Genomic DNA, 27,810 nt, shown 5'->3' on the forward strand with positions numbered 1-27,810 from the left:
ATTTCTTTAGGTGTTTCTCAGCCATTCGGCATTCCTCAGCTGTGAATTCTTTGTTTAGCTCTGAACCCCATTTTTTAATAGGGTTATTTGTTTCCCTGTGGTCTAACTTCTTGAGTTCTTTGTATATTTTGGATATAAGGCCTCTATCTGTTGTAGGGTTGGTAAAGATCTTTTCCCAATCTGTTGGTTGCCGTTTTGTCCTAACCACAGTGTCCTTTGCCTTACAGAAGCTTTGCAGTTTTATGAGATCCCATTTGTCAATTCTTGATCTTAGAGCATAAGCCATTGGTGTTTTGTTCAGGAAATTTTTTCCAGTGCCCATGTGTTCCAGATGCTTCCCTAGTTTTTCTTCTATTAGTTTGAGTGTGTCTGGTTTGATGTGGAGGTCCTTGATCCACTTCGACTTAAGCTTTGTACAGGGTGATAAGCATGGATCGATCTGCATTCTTCTACATGTTGCCCTCCAGTTGAACCAGCACCATTTGCTGAAAATGCTATCTTTTTTCCATTGGATGGTTTTGGCTCCTTTGTCAAAAATCAAGTGACCATAGGTGTGTGGGTTCATTTCTGGGTCTTCAATTCTATTCCATTGGTCTATCTGTCTGTCTCTGTACCAATACCATGCAGTTTTTATCACTATTGCTCTGTAATACTGCTTGAGTTCAGGGATAGTGATTCCCCCTGAAGTCCTTTTATTGTTGAGGATAGCTTTAGCTATCCTGGGTTTTTTGTTATTCCAGATGAATTTGCAAATTGTTCTGTCTAACTCTTTGAAGAATTGGATTGGTATTTTGATGGGGATTGCATTGAATCTGTAGATTGATTTTGGTAAAATGGCCATTTTTACTATATTAATCCTGCCAATCCATGAGCATGGGAGATCTTTCCATCTTCTGAGGTCTTCTTCAATTTCTTTCCTCAGTGTCTTGAAGTTCTTATTGTACAGATCTTTTACTTGCTTGGTTAAAGTCACACCGAGGTACTTTATATTATTTGGGTCTATTATGAAGGGTGTCGTTTCCCTAATTTCTTTCTCGGCTTGTTTCTCTTTTGTATAGAGGAAGGCAACTGATTTATTTGAGTTAATTTTATACCCAGCCACTTTGCTGAAGTTGTTTATCAGCTTTAGTAGTTCTCTGGTGGAACTTTTGGGATCACTTAAATATACTATCATATCATCTGCAAATAGTGATATTTTGACCTCTTCTTTTCCGATCTGTATCCCTTTGATCTCCTTTTGTTGTCTGATTGCTCTGGCTAGAACTTCAAGAACTATATTGAATAAGTAGGGAGAGAGTGGGCAGCCTTGTCTAGTCCCTGATTTTAGTGGGATTGCTTCAAGTTTCTCTCCATTTAGTTTAATGTTAGCAACTGGTTTGCTGTATATGGCTTTTACTATGTTTAGGTATGGGCCTTGAATTCCTATTCTTTCCAGGACTTTTATCATGAAGGGGTGTTGAATTTTGTCAAATGCTTTCTCAGCATCTAATGAAATGATCATGTGGTTCTGTTCTTTCAGTTTGTTTATATAATGGATCACGTTGATGGTTTTCCGTATATTAAACCATCCCTGCATGCCTGGGATGAAGCCTACTTGATCATGGTGGATGATTGTTTTGATGTGCTCTTGAATTCGGTTTGCCAGAATTTTATTGAGTATTTTTGCGTCGATATTCATAAGGGAAATTGGTCTGAAGTTCTCTTTCTTTGTTGTGTCTTTGTGTGGTTTAGGTATAAGAGTAATTGTAGATTCGTAGAAGGAATTCGGTAGGGCTCCATCTGTTTCAATTTTGTGGAATAGTTTGGATAATATTGGTATGAGGTCTTCTATGAAGGTTTGATAGAATTCTGCACTAAACCCATCTGGACCTGGGCTCTTTTTGGTTGGGAGACCTTTAATGACTGCTTCTATTTCCTTAGGAGTTATGGGGTTGTTTAACTGGTTTATCTGTTCCTGATTTAACTTTGATACCTGGTATCTGTCTAGGAAATAGTCCATTTCCTGAAGATTTTCAAATTTTGTTGAATATAGGTTTTTATAGTAAGATGTGATGATTTTTTGAATTTCCTCTGAATCTGTAGTTATGTCTCCCTTTTCATTTCTGATTTTGTTAATTTGGACGCACTCTCTGTGTCCTCTCGTTAGTCTGGCTAAGGGTTTATCTATCTTGTTGATTTTCTCAAAGAACCAACTTTTGGTCCTGTTGATTCTTTCTATGGTCCTTTTTGTTTCTACTTGGTTGATTTCAGCTCTGAGTTTGATTATTTCCTGCCTTCTACTCCTCCTGGGTGTATTTGCTTCTTTTTGTTCTAGAGCTTTTAGGTGTGCTGTCAAGCTGCTGACATATGCTCTTTCCTGTTTCTTTCTGCAGGCACTCAGCGCTATGAGTTTTCCTCTTAGCACAGCTTTCATTGTGTCCCATAAGTTTGAGTATGTTGTATCTTCATTTTCATTAAATTCTAAAAAGTTTTTAATTTCTTTCTTTATTTCTTCCTTGACCAGGTTATCATTGAGTAGAGCATTGTTCAATTTCCACGTATATGTGGGCATTCTTCCCTTATTGTTATTGAAGACCAGTTTTAGGCCGTGGTGGTCCGATAGCACGCATGGGATTATTTCTATCTTTCTGTACCTGTTGAGGCCCGTTTTTTGACCAATTATATGGTCAATTTTGGAGAAAGTACCATGAGGAGCTGAGAAGAAGGTATATCCTTTTGCTTTAGGATAGAATGTTCTATAAATATCCGTTAAGTCCATTTGGCTCATGACTTCTCTTAGTCTGTCGACATCACTGTTTAATTTCTGTTTCCATGATCTGTCCATTGATGAGAGTGGGGTGTTGAAATCTCCCACTATTATTGTGTGAGGTGCAATGTGTGTTTTGAGCTTTAGTAAGGTTTCTTTTACGTATGTAGGTGCCCTTGTATTTGGGGCATAGATATTTAGGATTGAGAGTTCATCTTGGTGGATTTTTCCTTTGATGAATATGAAGTGTCCTTCCTTATCTTTTTTGATGACTTTTAGTTGGAAATTGATTTTATTTGATATTAGAATGGCTACTCCAGCTTGCTTCTTCTGACCATTTGCTTGGAAAGTTGTTTTCCAGCCTTTCACTCTGAGGTAGTGTCTGTCTTTGTCTCTGAGGTGTGTTTCCTGTAGGCAGCAGAATGCAGGGTCCTCGTTGCGTATCCAGTTTGTTAATCTATGTCTTTTTATTGGGGAGTTGAGGCCATTGATATTGAGAGATATTAAGGAATAGTGATTATTGCTTCCCGTTATATTCATATTTGGATGTGAGGTTATGTTTGTGTGCTTTCATTCTCTTTGTTTTGTTGCCAAGACGATTAGTTTCTTGCTTCTTCTAGGGTATAGCTTGCCTCCTTATGTTGGGCTTTACCATTTATTATCCTTTGTAGTGCTGGATTTGTAGAAAGATATTGTGTAAATTTGGTTTTGTCATGGAATATCTTGGTTTCTCCATCAATGTTAATTGAGAGTTTTGCTGGATACAGTAACCTGGGCTGGCATTTGTGTTCTCTTAGGGTCTGTATGACATCAGTCCAGGATCTTCTGGCCTTCATAGTTTCTGGCGAGAAGTCTGGTGTGATTCTGATAGGTCTCCCTTTATATGTTACTTGACCTTTTTCCCTTACTGCTTTTAATATTCTTTCTTTATTTTGTGCGTTTGGTGTTTTGACAATTATGTGACGGGAGGTGTTTCTTTTCTGGTCCAATCTATTTGGAGTTCTGTAGGCTTCTTGTATGCCTATGGGTATCTCTTTTTTTAGGTTAGGGAAGTTTTCTTCTATGATTTTGTTGAAGATATTTACTGGTCCTTTGAGCTGGGAGTCTTCACTCTCTTCTATACCTATTATCCTTAGGTTTGATCTTCTCATTGAGTCCTGGATTTCCTGTATGTTTTGGACCAGTAGCTTTTTCCGCTTTACATTATCTTTGACAGTTGAGTCAATGATTTCTATGGAATCTTCTGCTCCTGAGATTCTCTCTTCCATCTCTTGTATTCTGTTGGTGAAGCTTGTATCTACAGCTCCTTGTCTCTTCTTTTGGTTTTCTATATCCAGGGTTGTTTCCATGTGTTCTTTCTTGATTGCTTCTATTTCCATTTTTAATTCCTTCATCTGTTTGATTGTGTTTTCCTGGAATTCTTTCAGGGATTTTTGCCATTCCTCTCTGTAGGCCTCTACTTGTTTATTAATGATTTCCTGTGTTTCCCTAAGTGTGTTCATGTCTTTCTTGAAGTCCTCCAGCATCATGATCAAATATGATTTTGAAACTAGATCTTGCTTTTCTGGTGTGTTTGGATATTCCATGTTTGTTTTGGCGGGAGAATTGGGCTCCGATGATGGCATGCAGTCTTGGTTTTTGTTGCTTGGGTTCCTGCGCTTGCCTCTCGCCATCAGATTATCTCTAGTGTTACTTTGTTCTGCTATTTCTGACAGTGGCTAGACTGACCTATAAGCCTGTGTGTCAGGAGTGCTGTAGACCTGTTTTCCTCTCTTTCAGTCAGTTATGGGGACAGTGTGTTCTGCTTTCCGGCGTGTAGTTTTTCCTCTCTACAGGTCTTCAGCTGTTCTTGTGGGCCTGTGTCTTGAGTTCACCAGGCAGCTTTCTTGCAGCAGAAAATTTGGTCTTACCTGTGGTCCCGAGGCTCAGGTTCGCTCGTGGGGTGCTGCCCAGGGGCTCTCTGCAGCGGCAGCAACCAGGAAGACCTGTGCCGCCCCTTCCAGGAGCTTCAGTGCACCAGGGTTCCAGATGGTCTTTGGCTTTTTCCTCTGGCGTCCGAGATGTGTGTGCAGGGAGCAGTCTCTTCTGGTTTCCCAGGCTTGTCTGCCTCTCTGAAGGTTTAGCTCTCCCTCCCACGGGATTTGGGTGCAGAGAACTGTTTATCCGGTCTGTTTCCTTCAGGGTCCGGTGGTGTCTCAGGCGCAGAAGTCCTGCCGCTCCTGGGCCCTCCCCCACGGGAGCCCAGAGGCCTTATACAGTTTCCTCTTGGGCCAGGGATGTGGGCAGGGGTGAGCAGTGTTGGTGATCTCTTCCGCTCTGCAGCCTCAGGAGTGCCCACCTGACCAGGCGGTTGGGTCTCTCTCTCACCGGGTCTGGGAGCAGAGAGCTGCTGCGGGCCGGGATCCGCGGGTGTGGGACTTCCGGTAAACACAGACCGTGCCTCCTAGAGAAATTCTGCTTCCGTGTCCCAAGCTCACCAGGCAGCTTTCTTGCAGCAGAAAATTTGGTCTTACCTGTTGTCCCGAGGCTCAGGTTCGCTCGTGGGGTGCTGCCCAGGGGCTCTCTGCAGCGGCAGCAACCAGGAAGACCTGTGCCGCCCCTTCCGGGAGCTTCAGTGCACCAGGGTTCCAGATGGTCTTTGGCTTTTTCCTCTGGCGTCCGAGATGTGTGTGCAGGGAGCAGTCTCTTCTGGTTTCCCAGGCTTGTCTGCCTCTCTGAAGGTTTAGCTCTCCCTCCCACGGGATTTGGGTGCAGAGAACTGTTTATCCGGTCTGTTTCCTTCAGGGTCCGGTGGTGTCTCTCAATCACTCCCTTCTTAAAGCATTATTCTAGGACAGCAAGTCATCTGTTACATCTCAGACTGCTTTCTCAAACTCTTCTCAAAATTTTATACTACACTGACTTCGTTTTGGTTTATCCCCTTCCCACCCTTCTACTCTTTTTTCTTATTTCTTCCTCTAATTCAGGGATTCTCAACCTTCTAATTCTGTGACCCTTTAATACAGTTTCTCATGTGATGACTCCAACCATAAAATTGTTTTCATTCCTACTTCATAACTGTAATTTTCCTACTGTCATGAATCCTAATGTAAATATCTGATATGCAGGAGATCTGATGTGTGACACTAATGGACTCATGACCCACAGATTGAGAACCACTGCTCTAGAATTTTTTCATTGTTCCTGTGGCTCTGGTAGCAACTAGAATGCAACCTACCCTGACTTGCCTGGCTACTCTCATGCCATCCTGTCTCCCACCTTGTAGTTCATCATCCCAAGAAACCATAGCTCTGGTGTACTTATTACACATGAAGTTCTTCTTAACTGTTCCTATGTATTATTTATATAAAGAATGTATTATTTCCTTCGTGTATTATTTCTCCTGCCTAGAATTATATAAATATTATTTCCTCTGCCTGGAATGCTCATCAGTGCTAGGTAGTATATTTCAACTTGACATAGGCTAGAATTGTCTGACAAAAGGGAACCTCAATTGAGAAAATGAGAAAACTCCTCCATAAGATCCAACTGTGTAAGGCATTTTTTAAATTTAATTTTATTTAAGTATTCACTTTATATCCCACTCACTGCATCCCTCCCAGCCACCCCCTCCCACAATCCTTCTACCATCCTCCTCCCCTTCTCTGAGAGGGCGGGGCCTCCCTGGGCATCCTAATACCCTGGCAAGTCAAGTCTAGGTGAGACATGGCAGCCCAGCTAGAAGAACATGTCCCACACACAGGCCACAGCTTTTGGGATAGATCCTATTCCAGTTGTTCAGGACCCACATGAAGAACAAGCTGCATCTGCTACATATGTACAGGGAGGCCTAGGTCCCATCTGTGTCTGTTCTTTGGTTGGTGATTCAGACAGACCCTCAAGGGTTCAGCTTAGTTGACTCTATTGGTCTTCCTGTAGAGTTTCTATCCCCTTCTGGGCCCACAAGCCTTCCTCCTATTCTTCCATGAGTCCCCAAACTCCATCCACTGTTTGATTGTGGGTATCTCCATCTGTCTGAGTCAGCAGCTAAGTGGGGCCTCTCAAAGAACAGCTATGCTAGACTCCTATCTGCTGGCATTAACATAGAATCATTAATAGTGTTAGGGAGTGGTATTTGCATACAAGATGGGTCTCAAATTGGGCTGGTTATTGGTAGACCATTTCCTCAGTCTCTGCTCCATCCCTTGTGCCTGCATTTTTTATAAACAGGATAAATTTGGGGTGGAAAGTTCTGTTGGTTTGGTGTCTCTTTTGCTCTACCGTGGTTCCTGCCTGGATATAGGAGTGGCCTCTTCAGGTTACATATCCCCAATGTAGTAAGTACAGCTAAGGCCACCCTCAGTGATTCTTAGGTGCCTCCCTTGTCCCAGGCCATGTCCTGGAGATACCTCCCCCCACCTCCCCACCCCTGTCAGTTACAGATTCACATTCATTTTCATGGCAATCTAGCCATCTCTTGTCCTTCCTCACACCTGATCCTGAATCCCCCGTTTCCCCTCCCCTCTAGTTCCTTCCCTCCATCTGCCTCTTACGATTATTTTATTCCCCTTCTAAGTAAGATTCAGTCATCCTCGCTTGGGCCTTCTTTCTTGTTTAACTTCTTTGGGTCTGTGGAGTGTAGCATAGTACCTGTATTTTAGGGTTAATATCCACTTATAAGTGACTACATCCATGCATATCCTTTTGGGACTGGGTTACTTCACTCGACATATTATCACATTTCATCCATTTGCCTGAAGAATTCATGATGTCTTCGGTTTTAATAGCTGAAAAGTATGTCATTGTATAGATGTACCACATTTTCTTTATCCATTCTTCAGTTGAGGGACATGTAGGTTGTTTCCAGTTTCTGGCTACTACAAATAAAGTTGCTATGAACATAGTTGAGCAAGTTTCTTTGTAAGATGTTGGAGCATCTTTTGAGTATATGCCCAGGAGTGGTATAGATGGGTCTCGAGGTAGAACTATTCCTAGTTTTCTAGAGAAACTCCACATTGATTTCCCAAGTGGTTGTACAAGTTTACACTCCTACCAACAATGGAGGAGTTCTACATCCTCAACAGCAGATACCATCACTATCTCTTGATGTTTTGATCTTAGCCATTCTGATGGGTATGAGATGGTACTTCATAGTTGTTTTGATTTGCATTTCTTTCATAACTAAGGTCTTTGAACATTTCTTTAGATGCTTCTCCGCCATTTGATATTCCTCTCTTGAGAATTCTCTGCTTAGCTCTGTACCCCATTTTTAAATTGGGTTATTTGGGTTGTTGGTGCCTAATTTCTTGAGTTCTTTGTAAATTTTGGATATTAGTCCTCTGTCAGATGTAGGGTTGGTGAAGCTCCTTTCCTAGTCTGTAGGCTGGTAAAACACCTTCTTAATTGGTGATTGATGGGGAGGGCCCAGACCATTGTGGGTGGTGCTATGTCTGGGCTGGTTGGTCCTAGATTCTGTGAGAAAACGGGCTGAGCAAGCCATGGAAAGTAAGCCAATAAACCAACATCTGTCTGTGGCCCCTACATCAGCTCCTGCCTCCATGTTCCTGTCCTGACTTCTCTTGATTATGAACAGTGATGGGGAAATATAAACTAAATAAACCTTTTCCTCCCCAAGTTGCTTTTGGTCACGGTGTTTCATCATAGCAACAGTAACCATGACTAACACATGATCCTTACCCATTTCCCACTACCATCTTTTCTGAGGTGATTTTATTCCTTTTTTAGACTACTTCAAGCATCACATGGTAACCTTTGCAAGTCTTTCCTCTGCTTCCATACCAAACTAGATGCTACTTAATGGCTGTGCTTAATCTTTCATTGTAACATTTGCTAATAATCTGTTGATGAGGTGATCTTTCTCACTTTGCTCCTAATTACTCATGAAATATTTGTTGACTAAACAGAAATCAGCCATTATCATAAATTCTGGTATCCAAGCATTTACTTAACATCCCCATATACACATCTCACCAAGCCCTAAGGTTTGCAAGTGTCAAACAAAACTAATCCTCATAGGCAGAGCTTCTAACCGAAATCTGCTGCTTTCCCCTCTATGCCTCAGAATATTACTGTTTACCTAGTCACCAATACCATGGGAATTGACCTTCTGGCCTCTCCTACTTTAATAGCTTCTACAGCAAAAGTCACTAAGTACTTCTGAGCCTTTGTTCTACATGCCTTTCCAATCCTCCCCTTCTTCCTATCTGCATTGCTGCAACTCTGATTCATGCCTCCAAGTATACGATGGTTCAAACTTGTTGTTTATTTATTACATATACATTTGCGCTGGCTTGTCTGTATGTGCACCACCTTCATGCACATGCCCACAGAGGCTAGAAGAAGGAGCACATCGAATCCTCTGGAACTAGAGGTACTTGTGGTTGTAAGCCATTTGATGGGGATGCTGAGAGCTGAACCTGGGTCCGCTGCAACTGCAAGTGTTCCTAACCACTGAGACATCTCTCCAGCCCCTGGCCTTACAGAATGAGTTCAAAGCCAACCTGAGCAGTTAGTCAGACTCCGTCTCCAAATAAAAAGTAAAACTATCCGGGGCTGTATTGCAGTTATAGATCACTTGCCTTGCTTTCTCAAGGCCCTGGACTCTATCCCTACTACTGAAGGGAAAAGGTGGCTCCTATGCAAACTATTCACTTGGCTTCTAACTTTGAGGAATTAGTTCTGTCAGTCTTCTCTGTCTCATTTCACTAGATTATCCAGTTTATAAGGATAATTCTGACTCATAACAATTCAGACAGAAAGCAGAGTGGTCTTGGTACTTTTTTCAAGCAACACAATATGTTAGAAAGATTAGGAACTGTGGTTGTTAGGCCACCATTATATCTCAACTCCACAACCCACTAGCTGCGGGGCACTGATCAAATTCTCCCAGTAGCCTTTGTTTCTGTCATCCAATTATAATAGAGTTATGGAGAATATTAAATATATGAAAAGGTAGCCTCTCAAGACTTCATGACACATAGGCACTGCTCATTTATTATTTCTTATATAGAGAACATGTCACGGGATTCATTCATAGTAAAACATGGGAGCAAAACATAAACTTGGTAAATAACATAGATTATATTTTTGTGGAAAAGTTAATTTCATTATACTGCATGTATAATTATATAATTACAAATAGATTATTACAGGAACCTAGCATAACTCTTCTGAGAGACTTCATTCAGCAGCTAATGGAAACAGATGCAGAGACCCAGAGCCAAACAGTAGGTAGAGCTCAGAGAGTCTTGTGGAAGAGTGGGAGATGGGAAGGAATGAGGGAGCCCGAGCAATCAAGGACACCACAAGAAAAGCTAGAGTCAGCCAGAGCAATCAGACAGTGAAAGTAGGTAAAAGGGATACAAATTGGAAGGGAAGAAGTCAAAATATCACTATTTGCAGATGTTATCATAGTATACTTAAGTGACCCCAAAAGTTCCACCAGAGAACTACTAAGCCTGATAAACAACTTCAGCAAAGTAGCTGGATATAAAATTAACTCCAACAAATCAGTAGCCTTCATCTACACAAAAGAGAAACAAGCCGAGGACGAAATTAGGGAAATGACACCCTTCACAATAGTCACAAATAATATAAAGTATCTTGGTGTGATTTTAACCAACAAGGGAAAAATCTGTATGACAAGAACTTCAAGTCTCAAAGAAAGAAATTGAAGAAGATTTCAGAAGATGGAAAGATCTCCCATGCTCATGGATTGGCAGGATTAATATAGTAAAAATGGCCATTTTACCAAAAGCGATCTACAGATTCAATGCAATCCCCATCAAAATATCAATCCAATTCTTCAGAGTTAGACAGAACAATTTCCAAATTCATCTGGAATAACAAAAAACCAAGGATAGCTAAAACTATCCTCAACAATAAAAGGACTTCAGGGGGAATCACTATCCCTGAACTCAAGCAGTATTACAGAGCAATAGTGATAAAAACTGCATGGTATTGGTACAGAGACAGACAGATAGACCAATAGAATAGAATTGAAGACCCAGAAATGAACCCACACACCTATGGTCACTTGATTTTTGACAGAGGAGCCAAAGTCACCCAATGGAAAAAGAGCATTTTCAGCAAATGGTGCTGGTTCAACTGGAGGTCAGCATGTAGAAGAATGCAGATCAATCCATTCTTATCACCCTTTACAAAGCTTAAGTCCAAGTGGATCAAGGGCCTTCACATCAAACCAGATACGTTCAAACTATTAGAAAAAATGTGGGGAAGAGTCTCGAACAAATGGGCACTGGGAAAAATTTCCTGAACAAACACCAATGACTTAATCTCTAAGATCAAGAATTGACAAATGGGACCTCATTAAATTGCAAAGCTTCTGTAAGGCAAAGGACACCGTCATTAGGACAAAATAGTAACCAACAGATTGGGAAAAGATCTTTACTAATCCTACATCTGATAGAGGGGTAATATCCAAAATATACAAAGAACTAAAGAAGTTACACTCCAGAGAGCCAAGTAACCCTGTTTAAAATGGGGTACAGAGCTAAACAAAACATTCTCAGCTGAGGAATATCGAATGGCAGAGAAGAACCTAGAGAAATGTTCAACATCCTTAGTCATCAGGGAAATGCAAATCAAAACAACCCTGAGATTCCACCTCACACTAGTCAGAATGGCTAAGATAAAAAACTCAGGTGACATCAGATGCTGGCGAGGATGTGGAGAAAGAGGAACACTCCTCCATTTTTGGTGAGATTGCAAACTGGTACAACCATTCTGGAATTCAGTCTGGAGGTTCCTCAGAAAATTGGACATTGCACTACCTGAGGCCCCAGCTATACCTCTCTTGGGCATATACCCAAAAGATGTTCCAATGTACAACAAAGACACATGCTCCACTATGTTCATAGCAGCTTATTTATAATAGGAAGAACCCAGATGCCCTTCAACAGAGGAATGGATTCAAAAAAATGTGGTACATCTACACAATGGAGTACTACTCAGCTATCAAAAACAATGACTTCATGACATTCATAGACAAATGGATTGAACTAGAAAATATCCTGAGTGAGGTAACCCAATCACAGAAAAACACACATGGTATGCACTCATTGATACGTGGATATTAGCCCAAAATCTCAAATTACTCAAGATGCAATCCACAGACCACAGGAAGCTCAAGAAGAAGGATGACCAAAATGCGGGTGCATCCACTCCTTCTTAAAAGGGGGAACAAAAATATCCATAGGAGGAATATGGAGGCAAAGTTTAGAGCAGAGACTGAAGGAACGGCCATTCAGAGCCTGCCCCACATGTGGCCCATATATATACAGCCACCAAAACTAGATAAGATTGATGAAGCTAAAAAGTGCATGCTGAAAGGGACCGGATATAGTTCTTTCCTGAGAGATACAACCAGAGCATGTCAAATACAGAGGTGAATTAGCAGCAAACCACTGAACTGAGAATGGGACCCCCTTTGGGGGAATTAGAGGAAGGATTGAAAGAGCTGAAGGGGCTTGCAACCCCATAAGAACAACAGTGCCAACCAACCAGAGCTTCCAGGGACTAAACCACTACCCAAAGATTATACATGGACTGACTCAGGGCTCCAACCGCATATGTAGCAGAGAATAGCCTTTTTGGGGCACCAGTGGAAGGGGAAGCCCTTGGTCCTGCCAAGGTTGGACCCCCAGTGCAGGGGAATGTCAGGGGGGATAATAAGGGGGATAGATGAGGGGGAACACCCTTATGGTGGAGGGGACTTATAGACAGGAAACCGGAAAAGGGAATAGCATTTGAAATATAAATAAATAAATATATCCAATTAAAAAAGGAGAGAGAAAGAAAGGGGATAAAAGAAGGTAGAGAGTTGAGTATGAACATTGGGCATTATATACATATACGAAATTGAAAATAATAAAAATCTAAATATTTAAAAAAGAAAGAAAACCTAGAGTCAACTAACCTGGACCCTTGGGGGCTCACAGAGACTGAACCACCAGCCAAAGGGTTTGCATGGGCTGGACCTAGGCCCACTACACATATGTAACAGAAGATACCCATGTGTAACAATTAGCACATCAACCACCTACTCAGCTTATCCATGTTGAATGATTTGACATGTGTTATTCTTCATGTGGGTTCCCTAACAATTGGAGTAGCAGCTGTCTCTGACTCTGTGGTGGGCCTTTGGGTCCATTTCTCATAGCTGGTCTGGCCTCAGTGGGAGAGGATGTGCTTAGTCCTGCTGTGACTTGATGAACCAGGGTGGGTGGGTACCCATGGGGGTCTTCAGAGAAGGGGAGTGGGGGTACCAGGTGTAAGGGAGGGACTGGGAGGAGAGGAGGGAAGGGGGCTACAACTAGACTGTAAAGTGAATCAACCAATGGAGAAAAAGAAAAGAAAAATAGGATTTCTACCAAAATAGTTGTAAATTTAACTTTTAAGTTGTATAGAAATTCCGTTAAAAATAATAGATTTTAACCATTTATTATTTTCTTAGGTGAGTTAGCATGAATTTATTTTTTTGCAAAGCATTCATGCTAAAACAAGTTAAATGTGCCAGCAAACTCTTTTCCAATTTGACTTAGAATTAGGGGAGGGGTGTAATGACCCTACAAAGACAGATGATCCATTGCCATGTTATCTGAAATTCATAGAGTTCTGGTAACCAAACATTAATGGAAATATCTCTAAACGAAAAACAAGGAACGAAGACCTGGACTTGTCGCCACATGCCTCACAGTCCATAGGAGAGCTTACTTGTCAGTCCTTCAGTTACGTCATATTCCAACCTGAAAATTCATAGTCCTCACTGATATAGCCCTTTCCTCATCCATTAAATGCTCATGGATATATCACTGATTAATCCGAAACAGTTGGGTCTTATTTTAGAGAGCTGCATGGTTTGGTTTGGTTTTGTCTTTAACAACAGAATGGTAAAAACTAGCCTACAGGTGAATCCCGTAAGGTGTTCAGCATGTATGCCTACCTTCCTGTTGACATGGTGACCAGTTGGCAGGCGACTTCCTCCTTACACAAACAAATAGGTGCTTCACTGTGTTTCAGAAGTCGCTGCTCTCTTACAGAACGAAGCAATTGACATTTTTCTCATTTCTGAGATCAAATTTTCACAAACCATTCAACCTGGATAAGCTGAGAAGGTGGTTGATGTGCTAACTGTTGAAATAGGATAGACATTCCAAAACATGATACTCAAGTATTTCCTCCTAACCCCTTACCTTAGCAGAGTGTCTGAACATATAAAGAGGAAAGAAGAGTAGAATGAGTTTGTCTGTAAAGAGGAAGCCAAGAAGAAGTACAGCATAGATGTGTGTGAGCAATTTGGTCCCCACTGAGTCTGGCTTTATAGTATTAGTACAGTAGGAGTGATAACAGTGCACAGTAGAACTTTTATTTTTTCTAAGAAATTATTTTAATAGTATTATGAATGATAAGAGGCAGGGACATATTTCATTAACAAAAAATAATATTTTATGTTAATAATGGATTAAAATAGTAACAATTTGCTAATATTTCTCATGGGAGTCATTTGTTATAAGTTAGTTCAGGGCCTCAGGTAGCAGGGGTCTACCATGCACAAGGAATTGATCTTAAGGTATTAATGTAAGTTATAACTAGATTTGAACAATAAACTTTTAATATTTTTAAATTCATACTAGAATTTGTATGCCCTCTCCCACAATTGAAGTTAATATAACTTCACCTTAAAAGATTTATGCAGCCCCGTCTTCCATAATCTTGACAGTTTATTGGGTAGATCTACTTCACTAAGCAATGCCCAACAAAAAATGCTAACCTGTGAGTGCAGTAAGTTTTTCCACGAATTTCTAATTTAGGTATTTGTAGCCCGAGATTGTTCTTAGTGATTCTGTATTACCCATATACATTTATATAACCAAAGAGCATAATTATAAACTTAAATAAGATTTACACCAGGCATCGTGTGCATGCCTTCAATCCCAGCACTTGGGAGGTAGGGGCAGGCATAGCTCCATGAGTTTGAGGCCTGCCTGATCTACAAAGCAAGTTACAGGCCAGCCACGTCTATACAGTGACACCCTGTCTTGAAATGTAAAAGAAAAAAAAAATCCCTTTGAGACCATAGCCCCATTTCTTAAAGGAAGGCTCCAAGGTTCTGAGTGTTTATTTCATGGTCCTCATCACTGATTGCAGAGCCTTGCTATGCGCTGTCATCAATAAATACGCTCTAATTTCCAAACCTATATGCAGTTGGCTTGTTCATACCTGCTGCGCTCTCAAATAGCTTCTAGAATCATGCTCTGTGCTTCATTTATTTGTGAAGGACCAAATGCAGCAAACTGGAGCAGAAAAGCCTGTTGCTTGCTAATCTTTGTGAGGGACCACAAGACTGTTGATGTTCATTTATAAAGATTTTTCTATGCATGACCTCAAGAGAGAGGTTTGGTTGAGTTTTTGTGCTTCTAGTAAAGAAAAGAAAAAGATGACAACTGTTCTGACTCCACCTCTGTTGTTAAGCAGAGCCAGCTGGTCAACATAAACATGCCTTTTCTCCATACAGTCGTCAAAGAGCACTGCAGAATGCACTCTAGACTTTAGGTGGTTATCAGTTTAATCAACTAAAAAAAAATCACTTTTCTATGACCACAAAGTGTGTGTATAGGTAACCCCTAGCTTGTACTACTCTGAAGAGGAATTTTTAAAAAGTATAGCACTGAAAGTCTGATTGTATCAATGTCAAATCATGTGTGTGCTTTATGCTACTAGAACATTAAATTTTTCATCTTTATTTTAAGCAGCTGACTGAGAAAAGGAAAGGGATTTGGTATGTGCAAGACCACATCTGAGATTGCCTATATGACTATATTAAAAATGATTTTTCTTACACAAATCTGCTTGAAGCTGAAATTTCTCTTTGTTTGCTATGGCAACTTGTCTTTACATAGCAAATTCACTCACAACTTTCATGCAAGAAGATAAATGTATTCAAATGAGTGATCTGTATATTTTGCATAACATCTAACATAATCAGGAATCCGAATTAAAATTTGTGCTGCGCTATTCTTGAAGCCCAAATTCTTAACACTCTGTGTGTCTCACTTACAATAATGCTTTGTTTCTTAGCATGACTGCCAGTGTGGATGGTCACAAGCACCTACTGTTCTTTGCAGCCAGATATTCCCAATAATAACGGTACTCTTTCTTTTCTTTTTTCCCTTCCCCTGCCCCTACTTAGGTTAGAAAGGTTGGTGGATGTCCTGAGGAAGAAGGTTGGAACAGGAACTGTGAGGACCGTGATCTGACTGAAAGCCACCCAGTCTGGGGGAGCAATCACATCTGGTGACCAGGCTGCCTCATTCAGCACTGTGTAAACACTAAAAGCCTTAACTTAGCAAACAGTTGTTAGAAGTGGGACACTCCAACCACATTCCAAGCTGAGATAAAATCAAATCACAAATGTTTAACCACTTTGCTGCTGACTTCAGTTATTTATCCAAATATATTAACTACAGGCTTTTACCAGCTATAACACTGCAGCTTATTTTGTAGCTGTTTTATATTTGTGCCTTCAATGTAAATCTTTTAGCCAGTGTACTATAAAAAGACGTGTGAAGTCCGTCAGGATCGGAGCCCCGCATATGGCCCTTTCTGAATCAAAGTGCAGCAAAGTAAATATTGTCCAAGCCTTAATCCACTGTGTTAGGTCAAAACTTCAAATAAATGCGTTTTCAGTATAGAGTATATTTCTTAGCTGATGGGAGACGCTCAGACATGAGAGAATGTAGGCTACCTTCAATGTATGTATGAAGCTATTGTTCTTGATATTGAAGAATATGGTATAGATGCCTTGAATTAAATGTATAATTTACTTTAATCGTACAATAAATGGCAGTCACCAAGACATGATTTTTGTTTCACTATAAATAATATACACTGTTTTCAATAAAAAGGGCTATTAAAGTACACTTACACATAAATATTGTTGGTATTTTTTAACGTTGAGTCTAGGTAACTATCTAAGCATCATTTAAGCTGTAGAAAGAGCCAAGGTTCTGCTCATAATCTGGGACGCTTTGGGCTTGGAAGCTAGCATGAGCCAGTGAGCATGTCTCTATCCTAAACGGCAAGAATACACCAAACCTGTTAGCATTCTTATTATGTTTTAGATTACTATTTTTGCTGTGGTAGAAGGGAATCTAATATAAAATATACAAAAAATTCCAAATATGAGGACTTAGAAAAAAGCATTCTTGCAATTTGGTTCAAATTACTACTTTTGAATTTATTTAAGATATAACTTAAAATAATGAAAACATAGCCACTTATATGATGTTATGAATACTTATGAAAAATATTGTCAATTTTACAGATTGGATAGCTGAAAGGTCAAACCTTGAACAGAATGAAATGGAGAAAAGAAAAAAAAATGAGTTAGTGAAATTTTATATGCGGGAACTTTTCTAAGTTCCTAACTCATCTATTAGAGTGAGCTAAAGTATTTATCATTTCCTGTTTTCAGGTTAAATATGTTCAGAAGGTAGACTATACCATTTTTTATATGCCATTAGAAATAGCCATTTTATTTCTCTTTCAACTCTGAAGAATATTTTGAGGTCATTTGTCATAGATGAAATATGAATCAAAATACTGATACACTATTTTCCTGTAAATCTGTAAAATGAAGACTCATCCCGCTGCATTCAGCTTTGAAGTCTACTCTTGTTTCATGCTCTCAGTGATTTTAAATTACGAGAGTCGCAAGAGAAATGGCAGCGGGCATTAAAAGTAAACAACTGCGCTTGTTTCCAAGTCACAGAGAGCATCACAGGCTCTGATAGACCAGTGACTCCTTAAACATGGAAGTTGGTGCTAGGGTTGCTTGTTCTCGTGCTGTAACAGCCACCTGGCCCACCCCCTTGTGAAGACATGGCATCTTTCAACTTACCCAGGGTAAGTATAGAAAATACCCATTCCTGAATGCTTCTAACACACTTGCGGGTAAAAGTTGAATTTTGTTTATTTTTTAGAAACAGACACTTTCCTGAAGTTATTTACTCTGAAGTCTTAGAACACTGAGCGCAAATGAAAATGTTTTATAACTTCCAAATGTCGCTTTGAGCAACGGTTCCTGTACTGTTGTACAGAGCAAGAGATTATAAAATGAAACTCACGAAACACTTCTAACATCCACCTCATTTAAGAATAGGTTCCCCAAAGCCTTCCGAAATGTCCCAGACAACTTTTGTCTTGAGTTCTTACACTTAAAAATGCCCACCAACACTCCTTCAAGTAATCGCTATTTTTATGTGGAGGAATAACCGTAATCGCTGAAAATCCATTTGCCACGTACTAAACAGCAGTGCATCCATTACAGAGTCCCATTTGCCGTGTTTCCTTGAGTTTGCCGTAGGTACCACCAAGACTGTTCCTATAGCAGCAGGAGAGTTCACTTCTTAAAAAAATAAGCAAGTCGTTTAAAGAAAAGATCAGCGTTGGTTGTAACACTTGAACTGCAAACCATTTCACATCTCTCTGTATTTGACTCTACCAGCAGCCGCATGATGATTACGCAGATTTTAGTATCGATTTTATTGTTTTATGATCATTGTTAATTATCGTGATTCTGATGAGAAAACAAATGCAGAGCCTTTTGGAACTTCCCAGAGGACTGAGGTCTTGTAACTGTCCCCCATGTAGGTCTCTAAGCCTTACTGGAAGGAAAAGAATAGTATAGCAAGTATTTTTTTTTCTTTCTTCAGACACTTGTATTGATTCTTTGAATATCTCCTACAATGTATTTTAATCATATTTTCCACTAACTGCTCCCCATTAGCTCTTCCAAGATCCTCCACCAAATCCTTATCTGCCCTGACTTTCGGTCTTTATTTTAAATTTAATAACCTAGCAATCAAAATTTGTGATGTCTGTATAACTATTGGTGCAGGGATATCCACTGGAGCATAGCGAAGATTTTAATGTCTGCTGCTACACAGATGTCTTTATGGTCAACTCGTGTATTGCTCTGGTAGAAAACCCAAGTTGTTTCACAGTACCCAAGTCAGGTGCCTCATAGCTTTCTATAACTCTGGTCTGAGGGACCCAACACCCTCTGACCTCCATGGGCACCTGTATTCACACAAGACACATAAAAGTCAAGTAAGCACACACACACACCATAAATATTAAACATTTTCAAGTTCTGTCATCTCTGCTACTATTCTTTCATTTCCTCTTTATATGTGTGCATGACTTCTCTAGTAATCTAAAGATTATATACGTCTCTTTCTGTGTAGTTCAATGTAAACGGCACACGTAAATCTCTTGACATTATTGTCACCTCTGTGCACTGTATAACAGCGTGAACTTTGCCTCAGCCTTCCTTAAACCTAGGCAGGAGTATTCTAAACTGCTTTCAATTTGATCTCTTGCAAAACCCAATGCTGCAGTGTTACAAAAATCGTAAAGTATATTTCCAACACACTCTGCTTCCTACAATGCAAATTTTATAAAAACCAGTTACAGTGATGGCTTACAAGCAATATATAAGCATTGAAACAAAATTAATGATTGATATAAAATAACTATGATAAATAAGCCATTGTGTTTTAAGCTAATTAGTAAAAGTGCTTTTTGAAATAAATATTTTAAGCTTCTATTTTGTGTATCTCCTTATCAAAATAAACTGAAGAATCTTATTGGACAACTTACTAATAGAATTTGCTTATTTCACACAAAAAAGGTTTAAAAGATTTGTGGGTTCAATAAGAAAAGGGGTGCATAGAAATTAATTTGCATCTAGCTTTCTAGAGATTATAATAACTTCTTGAAGTTCCCACCATCAGATGCTGATTAGACGTAAGGCATTATATGATGCAGTAACCATCACATGTCCAGTCACCTTGCATGCAGTTTGCGTGGTACACAGAGTTCTCACATAGATTAATGTGTTCCTGGTAACCCATTTACAGTTATCCTCTGTGTTCGGTTATTGCATACATAACCACACATACACACAGAAGCATATTTGCCTGTTTAAAATTGATTTGTAAGTCGGTTGTCAGGCTCCAGTGAGCAGCGTTTTGTGCATGTTTGGTTGGAAGTGCATGTGGTTTCTGGGGCTTTTAAACAAATAGATGAAATGGTTGAAAGATTTATATTGCCCATGCTTAGCTAAATATGTCATCTCTAGAAAAGATGTGATTTATTTTGGCACCGTTCTAAAACTCAAATATTTTAAACATTTGTTAAGTTGGAGCTTGCACATTTGAACTAGTAGCATACGTTCCAAACCAGCATCTCGAGTTACCAAATGTTTTGTAATCCTTTTACTGAAATAGCCCTTACTGAAAAGCCTCTCTCTTTCACTGTGTTCTTTAGTATGAGTTTACATCTAGAAAGGTTGAAGTGGTTTTCCATGTAAGTCTTCACAAGCAGAATTTGACAATGATAAATGTGCATTTTTAAGAATCATTAAAATGACTTTCTTACTGAGAAGCCTTACTGTGCTTGCCCTTGATTTTGTTGTTCTCTAGTATGTTTTCAGAATATGCTGGCACTTGGAAAGCCACCCAAGCTATCCAGTCACTAACAAGGATATATTTTAATGCAACAACTCAAGTATCTAAAACTTGTATTTACTTTTTAGTCACATAAAATCTCCTATCTCAAATCCTACATGTTTTAATACAGTTCCTACACATTGATCTTAATCAAATTTATAAGTGTACAGTGCTGAAGACATTGTACTAGATGTCCATTATGAAATATATTGCAGTGAAGAAGATCAAGTTACAATCAAACTATTTATTATTTCCTTAATAAAGATTAAAGTTGATAAGAGCAAATGTATGACGTACTCTACAAGCCTCTCTAAACTGTTCAGATCTGAGCTGAAGTTCCTCCCCACTCGGAGTCTCTGGCGCTGCAACAGGAGCTGGGCTCCATTGTGCCCTAGATCCCAAAGCAACCTCTTCCACCAGGTTGGTGGTCCCACCAGGTCTTCTAAGGGCAGCAGGGTTGCCCTTGAGTTGCCCTTGTCAAGTGTCTGGTTCTTTGTGTGGCATTTTGTATCTTTCTTTTGGCAAAATCTGTGGTCAGTATATATGTATTTTTCTGTTTTATGGAAGCTTGCTTTCACTGCTTCTGCTACAATGGCCGTGGAGAAAGAGAGCACATTTCCCAGGCACACACACTGGCTTACAAGGAGCACTAGAGTTCTCAGGGAGAAAAGAAAACTATTCAGATGCAAAATAAGTTATGGTAATGAAATATTAAATAGTTTTTCCATAAGATACAAAACGAGCCTATTATCATGTGGCAGAATGGTTTCTAACCTGAGGAAGCTCCTCACTGATCTGCATTCCAGCTGCACTGGGTTGCACTCCCACTGGCGGTGAGCAAATGCTCCCATTGCCCAACTTCTGGGCCAGCATTTGTCATCGTTTGGTTTGGGTTTTGGTTATTTTGTTTTTCCTTAGCCATTGTAACTAGAGTAATTTGAAATCTCACAGAAGTTTTTAATTGGTGTTTTCTTGGTGGATAATGATGTTGGATATTTGAAGATGGATTTCATGTTTTATGAAATTTGTTTCTTGACACTAACCCCAACGGACTGTATATCCTACTATAGAAATAGCTGCCATCTATGTTCATTGCTGCTGGAGTTACAACAGCCAAGAAATGGGAAGAGCCTAGATGTCCATCAGCTGATGAACAGATAATAGAAATGCGGTGCATTTACACACGAGAACATTATTCAGCTGGTAAGGAAAATAAAAGGAGGAAGTTTGCAGATAAATTTATGCAGCTGGTAACCCAGACCTGGGAAGGTAAATATCACATGGATGCTCTCCTTAGGAGATGCCAGCTTTGAACCAGCAGGTAAGTTTCATCTGGATATCACAGGTTAGTGAGTTAACACAGACCCATGAGGGGTGATTTTCAACAGAAGGGAGACAGAAATGAGTGCTATAAAGTTTTAAAGAGGAATAATGGAACAGGAGGGGTTTAACTGGAACAAGAGGGGAGGGACAGACAGGATAAAGAAGAAACACAGGGAGGGATAACACTAAAGATCACATGGAAACACTTAAAAGGTCATATGGAAACATACCACTGAAGAAGCTTCCAACAATATATAACCATATCACATTATATAAAGTTATATAACCATATAATATATACATAGTGAGCTTAAGTGGAGCTACCATATAACAAAAGAGTGATGTCCTACTGTGTAGCACAGGCTAACAAATGAAAAGCCCAGTGCTACCTATTTAGGAGTTCTTGGCCAGTGAGATTCAATAGACAATGCACAAATAGTGCAGCCATTGCAAATGCTCTTGGTTACCTTCAGAAACTTAGTAGTAAGATCCTATTGCTGAAGGTGCCATGCCATAGGACGTGGAAAAATCAAGTTGATATTGACCTGGAAGATTCATCCCTACTGTCTAGCTTTCATAGTACTGGGACATACTATGCAAATGACTGCACTACTGGGAGGGGGGCGGTGGGGGGGTGATCATCAGCCTTATCCAGATGTGAACTCTGAGAGGTCTAATACCAAACAGCCTGTCAACACATGCCCACTGTATCATAATGGCACAAATGTCATGGGAATGACCAGCTAACTCTGCTGGATTTCAGGTCCTCTCCATAACATGAGATCTATACCTGGCAATATTATCTGAACCAAGAACCTGTGGCAAGACAGGTCATAATCCCTAGGGGAGAACCAACTACTACTATTCTGCTAAATGGACACAGTACTAAAAATGACTCCTAATGATTTATCTTTATACCCATAGATTATTACATCTCTCAACCCTCACCAGAGAAGATTGTTTCTACAGTACTTGGCTGTTAATCACAAGACCCACAACTGGTCAAGGTGTAGAGAATAAGAGAATGCAGTAGGTTCCACCTTAAATGAGACGTGTACCACACTCCAGCCTCCTAAGACTCAGGAATCGTTACCTCAGAAACAGAAAGATTGCAAAGGTAGTGGGTGACTTAACAAGGAAAGAGCATCTTCCAGACCCAGCATGGCAGTTGTACCTATGAAGTCCTAGTGGTTTTCATAGCACACACAAGACCTGTAATAAATAAATAAATAAATAAATAAATAAATAAATAAATAAATAAATAAATAAATAAATACATAAATAAATACATAAATAAATACATAAATAAATACATAAATAAATAAATAAATAAATAAAATCTCAGCATGGAGATGGGGGAGGGAGGCTGTCTTTTTCTCCAGTGATGTTTGGGGTTTTGTTTTATTTTGCATCAAAACTGAAATACAATCAGCATGAAGAAAATGGCCCTCTTCACTAGCCATTAGAGAAGTCCAAACTAAACTATGTTGTCATCTCACTCCAGGCAAAAGGCAGTCATTAAGGGAAATAACAACAACAACAACGGGTTTGGGGAGACGGCTCAGTCTGTAAGTGAAGTGTTCTAGTGTAAGTAGGAATAAAGACCTGAGGTCAGAAGTCCATCCTAGAGTGTAGCTGAGCATGAACATCCTAGAGTGAAGCTGGGTGTGGACACAGGAAGACACTTAAGCGCTCACTGTCCAGTGATCTACAGATTCAGTGAGAGGCCTTGACTCAAAACGATATAAAAGTAAACAATGTAAAGGAGAGAAATGAGTGGATCAAACAGGTTCATGTTAGCCTCCGGCCTGCACACATGACTACAAGGGTGAGGACACATGCACACAAACAGGAGAAGGAATCAAAACAAATGCTGGGGAGGGTTTGTACCCTGCTCGAGGAAGTCAGTGTGGGGACTTCTCCAAAGATATCTTTCATGTGACCCAGCTGTACTACTTCTGGTCATTTTGGGCTTTAAGGCAACCGATCACAGATACTTGCACATCCAGGTTTACTACAGCGCTCTCATAATGGTGGAGCTATGAAACCAATGCTGGATGAGAGGAGGGATGCACAGAGGCACAGTGGGACATTTCAGCAAAAAGAAGGATGAGCTATGTCCTTTGAAGGAAGCTGGCTGCAACGGGAATGACTGTGCTGAGACAGTCTCATAAACAAGTTACTGAATTTGTAGTTCCTGGATTTTATATAGATGTATGAAAGTGTGTGTGTGTGTGTGTGTGTGTGTGCGCGCGCGGGTGCGCGCGCATGCGTGAGTGCACGTGCATGACATGAAAACACTGGGAAGTAAAGATGTGAGAGAGAGGATGGTGAGTGTGCAAAGGATATTCCAACATGCAATACACACATACAAAAACTTAGAACACGGGGTTGGGGATTTAGCTCAGTGGTAGAGCGCTTGCCTAGGAAGCGCAAGGCCCTGGGTTCGGTCCCCAGCTCCGGAAAAAAAAGAAAAAAAAATCCTAAAAAAACTTAGAACACAGCATTCCTTTTTAAAAAGGATTTACTGGGCATAGTGGCACAGGCTTGTAATCTTGGCATTTAAGAGGCTAAGCCAGTATTAAAAACTGGGGTACAGAGCTAAACAAAGAATTCTCAGCTAAGGAATATCGAATGGCTGAAAAGTACCTTAAGAAATGTCCAACATCCTTAGTCATCAGGGAAATGCAAATCAAAACAACCCTGAGATTCCACCTCACACCAGTCAGAATGGTTAAGATAAAAAAACTCAGATGCTGGCGAGGATGTGGAGAAAGAGGAACACTCCTCCATTGTTGGTGGGATTGCAGACTAGTACAACCACTCTGGAAATCAGTCTTGAGGTTCCTCAGAAAATTGGACATTGCACTACCTGAGGACCCAGCTATACCTCTCTTGGGCATATACCCAAATGATGCTCCAACATACAACAAAGACACGTGCTCCACTATGTTCATAGCAGCCTTATTTATAATAGCCAGAAGCTGGAAAGAACCCAGATGCCCTTCAACAGAGGAATGGATACAGAAAATGTGGTACGTCTACACAATGGAGTACTACTCAGCTCTCAAATACAATGGCATCATTGTCATAAGCAAATGGATGAAACTAGAAAATATTGTCCTGAGTGAGGTAACCCAATCACAAAAAAAAAAAAAAAAAAAAACAACCAAAACCACACATGGTATGTGCTCACTGATAAGTGGATATTAGCCTGAAAGTTCGAATTACCCAAGATTATGAAGCTCAAGAAGGACGACCAACGAGTGGATGCTTCAGTCCTCCTTAAAAGGGGGAACAAAAATACTCATAGGAGGGGATATGGAGACAAAGTTTGGAGCAGAAACTAAAGGAATGACCATTCACAGCCTGCCCCACCTGGGTATCCAGCCCATATATGCAGCCACCAAACCCAGATAATATTGATGAAGCCAAGAAATGCATGCTGACAGGAGTCTGATATAGCTGTCTCCTAAGAGGCTTAGCCAGAGCATGACAAATACAGAGGCGAATGCTAGCAGCAAACCATTGAACTGAGAACAGGGTCCCTGTTGGAGGAATTAGAGAAAGGATTGAAGGAACTGAAGGGGCTTGCAACTCCAGAAGAACAACAGTGCCAACCAACCAGAGCTTCCAGGAACTAAACCACTACCCAGAGAGTACACATGGACAGACCCATGACTCCAGCTACATATGTAGCAGAGAATGGCATCTTGTTGGGCACCAATGGAAGGAGAAGCCCTTGGTCCTGCCAAGGCTGGATCCTCCCAGCACAGGGGAATGTCGGAGTGGGGAGGTGGGAAAGGGGGGTTGGTTGGGCAGGGGGAACACCCTTATAGAAGAAGGGGAGGGTGATGGGATAGGGGGCTGGGAAACCAGGAAAGGGAATAACATTTGAAATGTAAATAAAATATATACAGTAAAGAAAAAAAGAAGCTAAGGCAGGAGAATTCAAGTTCAAAGACAGCTCACTCTCTATTTATACTATCTCAGAAAAATAGTAATAATAATAATAACAATAATAATAATAATAATGCAGAATTCTGGGAGCAGTGCTTTGGCTGTGCTGAAGTGTGGACTGGTGAAGAATAGCTATAAAGACATTGTGTCATTTACACTGTGTAGTAAACTAAGGCACATACACATCCCCAGATAGAGATTCTATACAGTAGTAATGTGTAAACTGATATTATTACCTTTAGAAAAATAAGGTCTCATAAAAAAAAGACCTCATAAAGGTCTTTTTGCTACATTTACTTCTCATGTTACCATGGCAATATTGTAGGTGATTTACCTTGAAATAAGAACATGAATGATGGGGCTTAGTTTTTGTCCCCATATATACTGTCCCTGGTGTTCTTGGCTTGCACTCACTCCCACCTGTTAACCATTTTGTCATGTTGCCAGCTACAGTGCTTCCTGCTTGACTTCTGAGTGTCCAAAAATGTCTCCTTTGCTGCCTGCTGCCCATGAAGACACAAACTGCTAGAAACAGGGTCTTGGGATAAAGAGCTATGTGTCTTCTTCCTGGTGCATTTCAGATGTGGTAACATCTCCAGATGCTTTTGTTCTTGTCTGCATCTTCTGTTCTTGTCATTTGGCTGCTGTGAACTGTTTCTCCTTGTCTTGTCACTTAACATTGACTGACCTTTGAATTATGCAGTATGTCCATGTGTGTGTGGCTCTTGTATCTCGTGTTTGTTTGTAGTCCTTGTCATTAGAAAACTTTCCGTAATTACTTCTTGCAATAATTTTGCCCCAAACTTCCTCTCCCTCTGCCTCTGGTTACTTGATGTGTGTTAGACACTTGCCATCTCCCCATAGTGCATTTATTTCTTAGTTCTTTTTCACCTCTGTGTGTTTCTAATATTTTTCATTGCTTTGCCTTTGATTTTAATAACTATTGGGTTGGGGTTTCGAGGGGGTTGTTTGTTTGTTTGGCTGTGTCATGTTTTGATGTTCTGTCAGTCTTACCACGGTCCTTCTCATTGCAGATGCTATCTTTTTCTCTCTCTTTAAAAGCTAGAACCGGGTTTCAGCTTCTCGCGTGCATCTGTTTGGTTGGGGTTACCTCACATGGCTTTTAGGACTGTCAGTGTTCTAAGCTTTGTTCAGGAACCTGTGTACATTACACAGAAAGAGTTTTAGAGCATTTTAAGGCAATTTCAAGCTTGACCATGTGCGCCAGCATGGCCATCGGTCTAGGGCAGACTTTTCTTAGAACCCCATTATCCCAGTCAGTCTCCCACTGAACAATGACTAGACAGCCCCTGCACCAAGCGATGCTTCTGTCATGACTGCTCACAACAGAGTCTGTTTGGAGTCCTCCCTGAGTCTAGGCATGCTCCTGAGTCTGCTGTTAGGCACCTTGGCCTAGGTAGTGTGCTCACAGGAAGACCCAGAGAGGCTCCGCCCCTCTGCAGAGCTCGCTCACTCTGGCCGTCTGCCTCTGCCGGGTTCCTCTCACTCTGGAAACTCCCTTGACAGCCGGGGGGGGGGGGGGGGGGGCCAGCACAGGGCTCTTGCTTTGTTTAATGTTTGAGCCCTTCTGGTCAGGCATTGATATCTATGGTCCACAGTCCAAAAGCAGTACTTTGTGTATTCTCACCATGAATATTTTGGATTTTTCTACTTTCTTGGTGGAAAGTTTTCTACTTTCTTTTGTTTTTAATTCCCTAAGGTTTTAGGATAAATCTGGAGCATGTTACTTCATAGCTGAAAGTGTGAGTTCTGGGAGCGGTCTCCATGTTCCCCATAACCAGCCAGCTGCCTGCCATGTCATTCTTTTCTTCAGTCTCATTTCCCTGACTGCTTTTATTTATTTTATTTTATTTCTCTTGGATATTTTATGTATTTACATTTCAAATGTTATCACCTTTCTCCCTCCCATACCACCTCTCCCTCCCCCTTCTTCTATGAAGATGCTCCCATTCCCACCTACCCACTCCTACCTCAACCAACACCCTGGCATTCCCCTACATTGGAGAAAGAAGCCTTCATAAGACCAAGGGCTTTTCCTTCTATTGATGCCTGACAAAGCCGTCCTTTGCTACATATGTGACTGGAGCCATGGGGCCCTCCATATTGGTGGTTTAGTCCCTGGGAGTTCTTGTGGGGTCTGGTTGGTTGATATTGTTGTTCTTCCTATGGTGTTGCAAAGCCCTTCAGCTCCTTCAGTCTTTTCTCTAACTCCTCCACTGGGTTCAG

The 27,810-nt window shown here is 40.5% G+C and overlaps 1 protein-coding gene and 1 long non-coding RNA gene across 6 annotated transcripts in view; both read left to right on the forward strand.

The window, feature by feature from the left end:
- Positions 1-20,215, forward strand: part of Mipol1 (mirror-image polydactyly 1) — a 335,792-nt gene extending 315,577 nt beyond the window's left edge. For 4 of the 5 annotated variants that reach the window (XM_087551904.1, XM_087551903.1, XM_087551905.1 and 1 more), the window contains one exon: positions 15,957-16,698. In XM_087551904.1, the coding sequence (XP_087408030.1) occupies positions 15,957-16,023 (67 nt within the window). In that variant the 3' untranslated portion in view covers positions 16,024-16,698. 5 annotated transcript variants of the gene reach the window in all.
- Positions 20,216-20,601: 386 nt separating this feature from the next.
- On the forward strand, positions 20,602-22,819 carry LOC148005257 (uncharacterized). Its single transcript, XR_015623054.1, has 3 exons — positions 20,602-20,700; positions 21,351-21,601; positions 22,528-22,819. It is a non-coding gene; the product is annotated as an uncharacterized LOC148005257 (long non-coding RNA).
- The last annotated feature ends 4,991 nt before the right edge of the window (positions 22,820-27,810 follow it).

Source organism: Rattus norvegicus, chromosome 6, assembly GCF_021556685.1.
Source record: "Rattus norvegicus strain SHRSP/BbbUtx chromosome 6, alternate assembly SHRSP_T2T, whole genome shotgun sequence".
NCBI lineage: Eukaryota > Metazoa > Chordata > Mammalia > Rodentia > Muridae > Rattus > Rattus norvegicus.